Source organism: Canis lupus, chromosome 1 (assembly GCF_048164855.1).
Source record: "Canis lupus baileyi chromosome 1, mCanLup2.hap1, whole genome shotgun sequence".
Taxonomy (NCBI): Eukaryota; Metazoa; Chordata; class Mammalia; order Carnivora; family Canidae; genus Canis; species Canis lupus.
The window spans coordinates 74,381,100-74,395,971 of NC_132838.1; the positions used below are offsets into that span (position 1 = coordinate 74,381,100).

The 14,872-nt window shown below is 39.0% G+C and overlaps 1 protein-coding gene across 7 annotated transcripts in view; it reads left to right on the forward strand.

The window, feature by feature from the left end:
* Nucleotides 1–14,872, forward strand: part of TUT7 (terminal uridylyl transferase 7) — a 64,214-nt gene that overhangs the window by 42,554 nt on the left and 6,788 nt on the right. For 4 of the 7 annotated variants that reach the window (XM_072835515.1, XM_072835540.1, XM_072835509.1 and 1 more), the window contains exons 23-28: nucleotides 3,044–3,091; nucleotides 3,175–3,266; nucleotides 4,828–4,943; nucleotides 6,050–6,375; nucleotides 8,460–8,536; nucleotides 8,939–9,002. In XM_072835515.1, the coding sequence (XP_072691616.1) occupies nucleotides 3,044–3,091; nucleotides 3,175–3,266; nucleotides 4,828–4,943; nucleotides 6,050–6,375; nucleotides 8,460–8,536; nucleotides 8,939–9,002 (723 nt within the window). The remainder of the gene's footprint in view (nucleotides 1–3,043; nucleotides 3,092–3,174; nucleotides 3,267–4,827; nucleotides 4,944–6,049; nucleotides 6,376–8,459; nucleotides 8,537–8,938; nucleotides 9,003–14,872) is intronic. The other 3 variants (XM_072835534.1, XM_072835524.1, XM_072835549.1) reach the window with 3 other exon arrangements.

Sequence of the window (14,872 nt, forward strand, 5' to 3'; positions counted from 1 at the left end):
CTTTTGTTGAACACGTACTGGAGAATAAGTTTGCAATAGAGATAGGCAGCTTCAAAAGACTGGAAGTTGTTTTGTTTTGTTTTGTTAAGATTTTGTTTATTTAGTCAGGAGAGATGCAGAAGAGAGAAGCAGAGACATAGGCAGAGGGAGAAGCAGGGTCCCTGTGGGAAGCCTGATGCGGAACTCGATCCCAGGACCCCGGGATCACACCCAGAGCTGAAGGCAAATGCTCAACAACTGAGCCACCCAGGCGTTCCAAAGACTGGAACTTTTATCACTTTCTGAATGGAGAGTTTGAAGAGGGGCCACTAAGAATGAATTTTCAGGATCCTTACTTGCTATTTATTCATGAAGAACTTTACCTATAAGTAATTATTTACAATTTTTTACATTTCTTTTGCCCATGCTGAAGCTTTTTCTTCCATTGAATGCAAGGATCCATGGGCCATATATGTTTGTAGTTGATTGTTTATTTTCAATTTGTGGGATTTTAATTTTAGGGACAAAATGGAGTTTAAGTGCTTAAAACTGAACTGAGAAATGGCTTAAAAAGTATTTTATTGACTTTAATCTTTTTATTTTTTAAAAAATATACTAGTTAAATAATGTGTGTTACTTTAGATTATATTTGCATCATTACTTCTGCCTGTTGGCAATATTAAAATACTCTTGAATATTTATACAATTAAATTCAGATCACTAAGGCTTTAGATAGGGTTTTAACTTTTTAGGATCTCATATGTCAAAAACCTATAACTTTGTCTCAAACCTTTCTATTATCATAGTGGGTTCTTAAGGTCTCCAGTTGTCCATATTTTGTTTTTAATTTTTGAAGTCTCTTTATCTTTTACTTCTCATTTTTACATTACTTTAAGATGAACCATTAGTAATAGGCTAAATTAGAAAGAAGACTTTAAACCAGCAATTCTAGAATGGAGGAGTTTCAGAGGTGGTGGCCCCAACAGTGTTTGTCCAGTAGCTAAATATTTGATATCTTTGCTGCATTAAGCAAACAACCAGAATTATTTCCACATATACACACATGAAAGACACCAGAAGAAAGCATAGTCAAACCTACCAGGAAGGTAACCTGATAGCAGTTACTAGTGTAGGGTCAAAACTGAGTGAAGGTTTCTGTAACCTGTTAGTGAGTCTGAATCTCAAATGATATGCCCCAGTTATTGTCCATGAAAAGCATAACAGGCAACCAGAAGGATGCCTCTTTTTACTTCTGTACTTCTTTTGTATATACTGTATATAAGCAGTCTTCCACTTTCTTAATGATCCCCAAGAAAGGTTTTAGGTTTTTTTTTTCCTTTGCTTTTCTTCAGTGTTTTTAGGCATTATGGGAAATAATTAAATATCTACACATAATATTCAAAGTTTGAATTATTATGTATGTATATTAAATCATGTATAAAATAGTACTTTAATTTAGAAGTAGTACTTTACCTCCATTTATTTCATGAACAAGTTTTATTCATGAAATAAATTTATCTAGAATAATTCTGTGACATCAGCATTTTTTTCATTATTCCTACCACTTTCTGGGTCATCTAATACATAATAATCCAGAACACAACATATATATATATATATATATATATATACACACACACACACACACACACATATATATATGTATATACATACTACATACACACACACTTATCTAAGACTTTGAGATGCGGACATTTAATATCATAATGAAGTCCTTTATGAAGCTTTCACTAAAAACAAGTAGGCATTGGCATGCCATTGGGACAGGTGTCTGTGTCTTAATTTGTCTTATAAGTGTGTTTTATGATCTCCAGGATGACTAAAGGGACCCCTTTTTTTTTTTAAGATTTTATTTATTTATTCATGAGAGACACAGGAGAGAGAGAGAGAGAGAGAGAGAGAGAGGGCGAGACACAGGCAGAGGGAGAAGCAGGCTCCATTCAGGGAGCCTGACATGGGACTGGATCCCCAGTCTCCAGGATCACACCCTGGGCCAAAGGTGGTGCTAAACTGCTGAGCCACCCGGGCTGCCCTAAAGGGACCCTTAAAACACTTTAGTTAACAGGAACATCCAGTGCTAAAACGTTCTTTTTTTTTTTTTTTTTTTTTTTGGACAACCCCTAGTTGGGATGTGTTTTTTTTTTTTTTTTTTTTTTAATTTTTATTTATTTATGATAGTCACAGAGAGAGAGAGAGAGAGGCAGAGACACAGGCAGAGGGAGAAGCAGGCTCCATGCACCGGGAACCCGATGTGGGATTCGATCCCGGGTCTCCGGGATCGCGCCCTGGGCCAAAGGCAGGCGCCAAACCGCTGCGCCACCCAGGGATCCCCAGTGCTAAAATGTTCTAAATCTATTTATGACCTCTTTATGCTTCCCAAACCAGCACCATTAGATAACACTCCACTAATATGTCTTCTCCAAACAATATTTTGTTGTTCAAAATGAAGCAACTGCTCATAATAGGAAGGAGTCTATATGGATTCAAACATAACACACTTTTTTTGATGGACACTTTGAAGAAAACATTTGACTTATATTTAGGAATATATATTACTTAGCTATATTACATATTTGAAACTCATTTTAAAAAAGCAGTCATTTAATATAGTTAACCCTTGAACAACAAAGGTTTGAACTGCACAGGTCCACTTACATGTGAATTTTTTTTTTTTATAAATACAACACTGTAAATTTATTTTCTCTTAGTGATTTTCTTAACATTTTCTTTTCTTTAAGCTTACTTTATTGTAAAAAATGCAGTATATAATATATATACAAAATACATATCAACTATGTTATAGGTGAGGCTTCTGGTCAGTAGTATGCTGTTACTAGTTAAGTTTTGGGGAACTCAAAAAGCTATGGATGGATTTTTGACTGTGTGGGGATTTGGTGTTTCTATCCCCCACGTTGTTCAAGGGTCCTGTACTTTTATTAATGATAAAGTATATAACACTTTATTATATACTCACTTAAATGGATGAATAGTGGCATTTCCTATTTCATTATCTTTTTTGTTCTCATTAATTTTCTTGACTTAGATCCCTTTGATTTGAATCATAATCTTGGAGCTGGATTATCAAGGAAAAGTAAGTTGCTTTGTTTATAAATGTTAATGTGATCCCTTTTCCTTTTAATCCATCTAATTGGGCACTTACTCTTTTCTTTCTAGTGACAAATTTTATAATGAAAGCATTTATTAATGGTAGAAGAGTATTTGGTATTCCAGTCAAAGGATTTCCAAAGGACTGCCCCTCAAAAATGGTAAGTGTCCATTAGAAATATCAAATATCCCCCCCAAAAAAAGGAACTTTATTAAACACCTTAATTTGTACATGTTATGTCAATAATAAATACTCTGAAAGTCTGGTGAGTCTAGCCAAATAAATAATCACAATACAGAGTAATTCCTAAAAACCTTTTTTTATATACATCCCAATTCTGAGGCCATTTTTATCAGTAGAAAAGGGAGAAACAGCCAGAAGTGGAGTTTGGGAAAATCAGTCATTTTGGTGCTGCTGCTTTGCCTTCATCACATCATGCATGCAGATGGCATTGCTGCTCTACCAGCGTTCAGCTCTGTGCAGCCTCTACCAAATCCAGCTTGCATATAGCCATGGTTCCTCCACCCTCTTCATGTGAAGTCTAGGTTGTTCCCTCTGCTTGCAGAGTAATACATCTCTAAATGGGACTAGGAGAGATACTGCTCTGTGGAAGCAAGCTAACTGGTGTCATATAACCTAATACTCAAAATTTTTATGGAACTGGACTGATTAAAAACAAAACAAAATTGCACTATAAAAATTTCCTTTGGGGCACCTGGGTGGCTCAGTCCGTTAAGCCTCTGCCTTAGGCTCAGGTCATGATCCCAGGGTCCTAGGATCGAGCCCCATTTCTAGCTCCTTGCTCAGCAAGTAGCCTGCTTCTTCCCCCTCTGCCTGCTGCTCCCTCTGCTTGTGTGTTCTTTCTTTCTCTGTAAAATAAATAAATAAAATCTTTAAAAATAGAATGAATAAATAAATAAATGAAAATTCCCTCAGTGAGAGAAAAGGGGGGATTAGGAACTAGAGAGTTTTCTGTTAAAAAATAAAGTTATTTTTTTCTACATTAAATTTCTTAATAAAGACTTTAAATGAACCTTAAGTGTATGGGGTGTATATTCAGCATTAGATCACATCTGTGCATCTAGTTTTTGCTGAATATGCAGTAGCTATCTTCTACACCAAGGCTTCTGAAACTTGTTCCAGCAAAATCCACGTTGGGGATTTTGTTAAAACGCAAATTCTGATCCAGGAGATCTGGGGTGAGGATAATTTCACTGACAAGGAGGCTTCAGTCCAGACATTATCTTTCCTTTCTTCTGGTATAATTTCTCCAGGAGCCACAACAAACAAAACAACACATAGCTTCTTTCATTTTCTCTGTGTAATCTGTGTAATGCAAATCACATTCCTCAGTTTACTGAGTTTTAGCCTTTTCATGTTATGAGAAAGCAAAGCCTTTATACCTGGCCTCTGCTTCCCCCAAATCCTGGGGAAGCTGACTCAGGGGTATGTGTGATGCTCTTGTGTAGAAGTGTCCTGGAAAAACAGGCTCTCTTTGTGGGTAGGGTTAAACTGTGGTGTGCATGATGACTAGGAATAAACCATCATGAATTTAGGTAAAACTATCCTGAAGTAAACCTCTTAATGGTTTTAGATTTTGGAATTAAACAGTATAATAATCATTATTAAGAAGAAGGTCTCTGAGTGATACCTGGTTAGTTTTTGTGTTTTGATCTCACATTAATTGTTCATATTTTTCTATGTTTAAATTGTTCTGCTAGGAGTACTTTTTTGATCCAGAAGTGCTAACTGAAGGAGAGCTGGCCCCAAATGATAGATGTTGCCGAATTTGTGGTAAAATTGGACACTTCATGAAGGACTGTCCTATGAGGAGAAAGTAAGTCAGTGTTCAAAAGGGGTGGTTTTGTTTTTACTTTCTTACTGTACCAGTTTTTAAATGAGGTTCTATTGTAACAAAATAAACTTGTGTTAAATCCAGCAGTTCTCAGATAAATGATTTTTCACAACAAAAATGAAGTGATATGAAACATGCCTTTAAGTGCAGGTGACCAGACATCCCTCGGGTGTACAGCTAAAAGTCTTCCAGCCCTGGTCCCCTTTCCTCATTTTGGTCACTGCCCCACTTGCTACTCTACCATTTGGTCACCATCCTCCAACAGGGATGGAAGAAGAGAAAAGGAAAGTAAAATGGGCTCCTTGAGGACATCACTTCCACCCCCGTATGGAACTGGGCTGTGCCAGACTCATGTACAGCTTATTGCCAGATAGGAAGGAGCCTTCACTTGTATGCAGTTTAACCCTAAATATAGTTGCTGTGGCGACCCACTCACTTTGGTCACCATGCTTTCTTCTGGTGATGTTTTTGGCAGGCAGGGCTGGAGGGGCAGTTTGGGTTGCTTACTTGGGACATAATGTTGTTTTGGATGGTGTGGTGGTCTTAATTGGACAATAATACTCTCATCTTAAAACATGCTCTTAAAATAAGGCACCATCTGGAATTTGAGCCTCTTATTTTTAGTACTTTGGTTTTTTATTCAAGTAATAGTCACCGATCATATAGAGCAAAAAAGAAATGTTTTTAACATTTTAAGAATATAAATCTCCTTATAACCCCTGTTTCCTTGTGAACTGAAAGTTCCATGTTTCAAATTTCTAGTGCCTAGTACAGAATGGGCCACAAAGTTGCAAGAAATCACCCCAAAGATCATTGGAGTTTCATAACATCCATATCATAGTAGGTACTGGACCAAGAAGTTCCACACTGGTTTTGTGGCACTAGAATAGTCGTGAAAATCAAAAAGAAAAACTGTACCATCTCCCTGAGGTTGCTTCTTGAAAGAGGAGGCAGACTTAAGTTTGTTAAATTCTTGTTTTGCCCTCCGATATCTTCTAGCTCTGGTTATCTCCCAAACCTGGAATGCTCTTAATATCTTACCAGGTTTCTGTTTAGATCTTTCCTACCGGTGTTATATCATCTTCTAGAGTGAGGCGACGGCGTGATCAGGAAGATACCCCGAACCAAAGATACCCTGAGAACAAAGAGAAGAGAAGCAAAGAGGACAAAGAAATTCAGAACAAGTACACAGAGAGGGAGGTGTCGACAAAAGAAGATAAGCCCATGCACTGCACACCTCAGAAAGCCAAGCCAGTGAGGGCAGCTGTTGACCTGGGCAGAGAGAAAATTCTCAGGCCACCAATGGAAAAATGGAAGAGACAGGATGACAAAGACTTAAGAGAAAAACGTTGTTTTATTTGTGGAAGAGAAGGGCACATTAAAAAGGAATGCCCACAGTTTAAAGGCTCTCCAGGTATGGATACCGGTCATACCTCGATGTTTGCACTCACATCTCAAGGGAAATCTCTTTTTTAGAGTTTTAGAGTTCTTTACTACTTCAGTTATATTTATTTCTTTAACAAATCCACTTAAAAAGATTTTGAGAAAGTAAACCCACCCCCTTTAATTCAGACCCTCTTATATGTCTTAAACTTACTCCCAGTTCCATTGAGAGGCTTATGGAAGTCATTCGGTTGACTTTTCTAGGATTATCAATGAATGGAAAACCCAGTCATCCCCAGTGCCTATAAAATGTAGCCTAAGTGACCAGAAAACAAGCTGCCACTTGAGCTTCACTACTCAGTTTGTGCACTTTTGAAATTGAAGCACTGACTGGCCATGGGGGAGGCATAACTAAATTATCTCAGGACACAAAGCTTTGTATAGTGAGCCATTTGTACTTTTGTTTAAATATATATATATGCATATGCCTAGAAGAAGGACTAGAAGGAATGGTGTTACACAGTTATGGTGGTTCTAACTGCAGAAGAGAATTACGGAGTACGTCATCCTTTTAATAGTTTCCTGCAGCAAGCATGATTATTCTTACAATGAGGAAAAATACATTATCAGTCTATAGTCGAATATCATCCATACATCTCGTCCCTTTGAGTTGTTGGATCTGCACTGACCCCTTCTATTAAATGGATAAAGTGTCCAGTGCAGGCACCTTTTTAACAGACTGTTAAAAGTGAAGGTACTTTGTGTGTATATAAGAAGTTAGGATTTATAAAGCAGTTTATACACTCTGACTTTATTTCCCAGAACAAACCTGTGAGAGTGGATGGCATTTGATTGGCATAGAAAAGAAACCCAGGGAAGTCATTTTTTTTTTTCAGATTAAAGTAGTAACCTCTGCTGTTCCTGTCCTCAACTGTATATGTGTGTGGACGGTGTAAAAGAGTCAGCACTGATGACAATTCCCTTAAAATACTCTACCGTTCATCATTCCTAGAATACTAGTACCTCTCTTCCATTTTATTATATCATAGCAGCAATAGTGTCTCTTTTTTTTAAAAACAAAATTTTTAGAGCACTTCTTTTTTTTTTAAAGGAGCTTTATATGGAATGAACTATATTTTTAAATTATTTAATTATTGGTTTTAAAATAGGACTTCAGTGTTTATGGAAGATACAGCTTGCCCTACTTCTAAGGAACTCAGACAAATTTAAATTCAAACTTTTTTTACCCTGACATGGGACATCTACCAGATCTTCTATGATTATAAGAGGAATATAAATTTAAGAGAAATTAAAATAATAGCTAGAGCCAACATTCATGGGATTGCTTCCTATGATTCAGGCACTATTTTAAGTACTTTACGTGGGCAATCTCCTCGGATTTTCTCCCCAGCCCCAAGAGATGGTGGTATTGATCACCCCATTTACAGATGAGGAAACTGGAAACAGTATAGATAAGATGTAATGCAGTTTTACCAAAGTTATTTTTGTAGACCCTTCTGAAGAACTGGTGGTCCATGCTTACTGTAGCATGAAGCACATCATCATTGTGCTCCTCTTTGGTACAGTGCAGCAGTGAGGGGAGGCCCCTGTGTGCCCCCAGCTTGGATGGATTTCTTCCTCCTAGCTGGTAGCAAGTTTTAAGTTGTCTGCTAGTGAAGCTCTCAAAATAGAACAGTGCTGGCAGGCTGCAGGGGCAGCAACAAATCAAGAAAAGCCAGGGGTATCCTGGGATTGGAGGAGGTGGTGGGTATTTTCAAGCCTAAGGAAAAGCACTAGAATCTTGGATTCCTCAAAATGCAATATTTACACATTAAACAAGTAGTCACTGTATTCTAAAGGTAAAATAGGAAAGGGGGCAGTTAGAATGTGGTGTGTTTCCTCCAATAACAACTCAAGGAAATCCGTTGCTTCTTCCTATCTAAAAATTATGCTGCCCCATTCCGTTTCTTCAAATATGTGATTATTTTGTCCACCCAACATACTGAGTGGAGCTTCTGTTCTATCCACAGAAAAATTGTTCTGTGAAAGTTTGAAAACAGGGCTACTGCTTTCATTTTAAAGTGAGAAAACAAAAAGTGCTAATTTTTTTCTCAGGTATGTCTAAATCAGATTGTGTATATGGATCCCCTTCTTCACCTAGCCCCTTGAGACCAACTGGCACATTTGCTCAGGTAAACCTGGCTCACACCTGAGTAGGAAGCCCTTGGGTCATCTGTCTGCTCAGCGAAGCCTTCTGAGTGCTAGCAGCTGTGCGCCAGCACCCCTGTGCCCTGGTCGAGGTGCTGGGCCCCCTGGGCAAGATGCTGGGTGCCCGGTCCTGCCCTCCTTCCCGACTAACCTGCCTGGCTCCTTCCTCTGCCCTCACTGCAGCGTGGGGTGAGGCTTGCTATGCTCTGGATGCCAGGGCATGCTTTGAGGATTCCTCAGTCTCTGTCTTGCTTTTCAATTGACTTGCAAAGTTCTGCCTTCCACACGCCTAGTTTTGGCCTTCCTTGGATATGGTAACAGTTTAAGGCTGTTTTTTCAAATGCTATTCCTTTCAATTTTGTAAACTAGTCTATTTCATTTTTTAGGCAGTGCTTTTACATGAAGACAAAAAGAAACAAAAAACAACTATATTTTTGAGTCCCCAGTCAGGTATGTGGGTTTTTAAAAAAACGATGTGTGTTATTTTATTTACTGTATAGTTTACCACATGCCTTTTGAGATGTTTCTTTTGAGTAAGTGGTTTGAACAGGGACCAGAAGTCAGAATCACTCGGGGAACTTTTAAAAATATAGTTACCCTGTCCCCACCTCTACATCCCAAATCAGATTCTTCAGTGGTTAGGCTTGGGCCTGCATATCTTATAAATGTTCGAAGGTAATTCCTCTACCATCCCTGAGTAGGAACCATAGTCTGACTTTTGTTCCTCTTCCACACTTTTTCTTCCTGCTTTGAAATTGCCACTGTCAGTAGTGTATTCTCATGACACTATTTGCCACGTACCAAAGTAAGGAAAGAAATTGTTGGCCCGAACTCCACTCTCTCCCTCAGCTACATCATTTATTCATTCCTTCAACAAAATAATTATTATGCCCCCACCACCCCTGCCCAGCCCCCAAGTACAGGTTATGAGCCTAAACACTGACCATACAACAGTGAACCAGCAAAGCCCCTTCTCTCATTTACTCTACATTCTTGTCACAGAGATATATAAGTATATCCTATGGCAACAAGTGCTGAGAAAAACAAACCAGGAAAACACTGATAGGGTAACATTTATGCAAAGAAATCAAGGAAGGGATGAGTCAGGTGGAGTTAGATCATTACAATAGAATGAAAAACCACTTTTGTCCCCTGGCCTCACTGAGTGGCTTGAGCAGGAAAGAGGGTGGTAGGAGGCAAGGTCAGCGTAGAGGGTCTGGATCCTGAGGTGCCTTGAGCACTGGCGGGGACTGGCGGAGTTGGATTTCTTTCTGTCTGTGAGATGGATAGCTGTTGGAGGGTTTGGAGCAAAGGCAGTATAACCTGAACTCTGTTGCTAAAGCTTCCTTATGGCTGCTATGAGGTGGTGACAGTAGCAACAGACCTGTGAGGAGGCTCCTGCTAGAGTTCAGGGGAAAGCAGTGAGGAACCTGAGGACTGGTTGTGTTCTAGATATTTTGAAGGTGGCGCCAATGTGGTTTGTTGCTGGGTTAGATGATGACATAGGACAAAATATGAACTCAAGATGACACAACAATTTTGGTCTGAGCAACTGGAAGAATAGAAGTGGAATTTCCTGTGTTGATAAAGACTCAGGAAGAGCAGATTTCAGGGAGAAAAGGAGTCCAGTTTTAGCCATTTAGTTTAAGAGACTGCTGGATGTCCAGGTAGACATGCTGGGTAGCCAGTGGGATGTGTAGGCTGAGTGTTTAGAGCAGAGACCCAGGCTGAAGACAGAGATTTGAGTACTTTCAGTGTAAAGATAGTATGTGAAGGCCTGGGGTAGGAGATCACCTAGCAAGTAATGCAGAAACGAACAGAACAGTTAAAGACTCAAACAGAGGGGACAGACCGAATATGGTCAGTGAGGGAGCAGAGTGGCAAGAGAGCTGGCTCCCAGAGTCAAGTGGACAAGGGGCCTCAGAGAAAGGATTTGTGGGAATCACTGCTGCAAAGTCTGGTGCAGTGTAAACTGCACTTGAAGCATTGCATTTGGCAGTGCACAAGTCACTGGTGACTCTGGAAAGAGCCATCCCTCTGGAATGGAGAGGACAAAAACCTGACTGCAGGGGTTTCTGGTGAGAAGTGCTGGAAGAATGGTTGCAGACAGCCGAACATCAAGCTATCCCCCCACTGGCCTGCAGGCCTGTGAACAGATGCTCAGAGGGAGACAAAACCGGGAGGCTCTTCCTTTCTCTGGTGCTTCAAGAGTGCTTTCAAGTTGGGAAAGGGAAAGGAAACTTGAGAGGGAAAAGGAAAAACAAAGTAACTTTAACATACAGGTAACTTTAACATACAGAGGAACTTTTTCAGCTTTTTTTTTTTAGTAAGAAGGGATGAAACTCTAAACTCGGTAACAAATATTTTGAGTTCTGGCCTGCAAACACCTTTTGTAACTTTGCTTAGTTTCTCTCTCTCTCTCTCTCTCTCTCTCTCTCTCTCTCTCTCATTCTATTTGATAAAGTAGGTTAAAGAAGGGAAATTATATAACCAAATAGAGCATGTGTAGTCTTTTTGATTGTACAGTTTATGTGAGAAAAGTTTCTGAAATTTTAAGACTTCATTGATACAACCAGACATTTTTTGTATGTAAAACAACCCACAGATTTTATGCTCAGCTTTTACATATTGTATATGTCATTGCTGATGTGAAAACACTGTTTCTAGCTTGGAGAGATGCTATTAGTTAGAATGTCAAGAGACAAAGCTGTCTGTGCCCTCCATTATTGAGAAATAGCACTCCCAGCCCTGTTTGAGATGAACCAGGGCGCTGTGATTGCACCCTGGGTAAGCTCTGAAAGCTCCAGGCAAGGGATGTCTGGTTCCCTCTACTCTGAATGTTGTTAACAAGAGAAAAATAAATGGAATTGTTAAATTATTTAGCTACTAACGTTTCTGTCAGTATGGAAGTAAAGTATCTCAACTATAATACAATAATCTAAATAGAAATAGGCATTTATTTTTATGCTACATGAATTTTAGGGTTTTTGTGTTTTTTTAAATGATTGGAGAAAACATTTAAAGTGGCATCAGATCTTCACAGTTACAATTTAAGATCCATAGGCATTAGTTTGGTATAGAGTGAGGTCATATGACTCGAAAGAGAAAGAACAAGGAATCTTCAGAGAAGTACCACCCTTCCCTAAAAAGGGAATGGTGGGCATAAAGGTAAAGATGCAGGAGGCTTGATGAGAAAATGCAGGAGCAGCTGTTTCCTGGCAAGATTTTGTAATTGTTCCTGGTAGGATGCATGGACGGATGTAAAAATGAGAAAATTTCTAGTGGGAAACACCACCCCCTCCCCCAAATCAAACAGAAGTGAAATGGAACTGAGGCCTTGTGAGACAATTTGATGGACAGCAAGATCAACCAAGACAGAGGAGGCCGGCCAAGGCGCTGCCTCTTAAAGCCAAGTATGGGAAATCCACTGCAGAGCTCGAGGTTGCTTCCCATAGATCCTCTGAGAGTTTGAGGATCACAGAGTTACCATATATAAACAAGCCAAAAGAGTGTTGTTTTTACAAGCTTCAGCCTTGAACAGATATTTCCAGAATTTTACACAGAGGAAAAATACTGATCCTTGCTTAGTTGAGATGTTCCTTTTGCCAAGGGTAGGTGGTGAAGAAGAGCATGGCCTCTGCTGTCAGATTGCAGGATAGGATTTCTAGCTTTGTGGTCTTGAAAAACCTGCTTAGTCTCCACTTACTCAGTTTCCTCATCTGTTACAAGGGGATGATAATACCTGACTTGTAGGCATGTTGAGAAATCCATGTAAAAGCACTTAGAACAGCACCTGCGCGTAGCGGCCAACAGAGATTTGTAGGGGTGGTGATTGCATTGATACCCCTGCATGGCGTCCATCGGCATGGCTCCTGCTGAAGGTTTTACACATCTTGAAAGTAGAAGTTTATTATGATTTTATGCTTTTTTTCGTAAGGGGGGGAAGAATACAGATGTTGGGCATCTGAACAAATACCGGGAAATGGCATTATCAATTGACAATAAGGATTTCTGTAATTGTCTTCTGCATAAGAGACTTACATATTTAAAATATCTTAAGCAACTGTAAAACTTAAAACTTGAATTTACTACAGAAGAAGAATTATTACGATAAACATACCTACTTTATACAAGAAAAAAAACATTTTTGGGTGGTTAAAATCTATCTTAAACTCTTCAAGTAAGTATACAACAGCTGTTAAGACTTGTCACATTTATCCACAATAAATTTACCAAAATTGTCTATATTATAAATGTGAACTATGTCTCAACTGTAGGTAGTATTAAATTTCCCCAGACCTCCTCTTTTCCACAGTACTAGGTGACAGACAGGTGGTTTCCTATTGGTAGGATAGCCCCTCTTCTTTCCCATCATCCATATTGACCTCAGGCAAGAGACTAGGTTCTCTGAGCTTCAGGTGGCTCATCTAGAGAAGGGCTGTAGCCCCATTTATGTAATCAAATCTGAGGTTAAAGCACCCAGCCTAAAACAAGCCATGTTCTCTTTCCTTATGCCTCCTGCTCCATCCCTTTCCACTGCGCCATATCTAGTCCTTAGCTACCAAATGAGAGAGTAGTGAATAGAAGAGTCCATGAATTTCCTCGTTCCTCATTGACTCCCCTCCTCCTCATACACACAGCTGGCACAGTGCCCTAGATGTTCAGTGAGTTTTACTGATGAGAGGTGTATTCATTTTGAAAGAATAAAGAAGAATAAGTGGAAGAATGGTGAAGAATAAGAGCTTTCAAGTCAGACATACTTGAGTTTGAAATACAGCCCAACCATCTGCTGGCTTTTCACACTTCTCTGTGCCTCAGTTTCTTTAATAAATTGGGGCTGACACTTCACAGGGCAGTTGTGAGGATTAATTTCCTATCCCTAAAGCTCTTCTCACAGCACCTGGCACATATTATCCCTCAATAAGTTATCACTGCCTTGTTACTGTGTAAACAGTCTCCTGCCTCACTGTTCCTTCCCTCTTCTAACTAACAGAACAAATAGATCATCGAAATTTGTAACAAAACAGGACTATGTGGAGGTTGTAGGACCACAGTGATCAACTAATTTTCATGCATAAGGGAATTATTCTGGTTTACATATAATGATTTATTCAGTATGAGAATCTCAAAAAAAAACCCTGACATTTCTCTATTCCTTAATCCTCCCTCTTTTTGCAAAGAAAAATTACATTTCAAAAAAAACCACATTTGTCTCTTCATTTATTCCATTTTAATCTCATGGTTTGAAATCTTTATGACAGTAAATTTAAAATAACAGAAATAGGGGTGTCTGGCTGGCTCATTTGGTACAACATGCAACTCTTGATCTCAGGGTTGTGAGTGTGAGCCCCACGTGGCTCAGCGGTTTAGCGCCACCTTCGGTCCAGGGCCTGATCCTGGAGACCCAGGATCGAGTCCCATGTCAGACTCCCTGCATGGAGCCTGCCTCTCCCCTCTGCCTGTGTCTCTGCCTCTCTCTCTGTCTGTGTCTCTCATGAATAAATAAAATCTTAAAAAAATAAAATCTTTAATGAAATAAAATAACAGAAGTACCTTTGCAAACAATATGGGGAGATCTTATTATCAGTGAGTACAGATCATTCTTATTGATACCCTTCTTGATATTGTATGAATAGTGTATGAATAGTGTATATATACCAGTGTATGAATATACCATTATTTATTAATCATTCCTTATTAATGGACTAGCTTTTTTCAAATAGTTGGTATGTCAGTGTCCTCCAAAACTATTTTTGCTTTCATATTCTTTCCCCAAAATGTAGAAAGCCCATATATATCATATATTTTTAAGTTGATCTCTAAATTTTTCATTGAAATTGCAAAACATATAATTCCTAGGTTTTATTTTTTAAAATAAATGTTGACCTTTTTTTAAGATTTTAATTATTTATTCATGAGATACACACAGAGAAAGAGGTAGAGACACAGGCAGAGGGAGAAGCAGGCTCCATGCAAGGAGTCCGATGTGGGACTCAATCCCTGGTCTCCAGGATCACGCCCCAGGCTGAAGGCGGTGCGAAACTGCTGAGCCACTCGGGCTGCCCAAATGTTGACATTTTAAAATAAAACTTATCAATTAGCCTTAAACATATCAGATGAAATTAATATATATCTCTGCTTTTTTATCTCTGCCACCCATTCATTTACAGCTCTTTAACAGGCAGAAATTTTATGTCATCTTACTTTCTTCCTTGAACTCCTTTTACTTCCATTAAGATGGTATATTTTTATCATATATATTTAAAGCATTTTAGGGGGGCCTGGCTGGCTCAGGGGATAGAGCATGAAACTCTTGATCT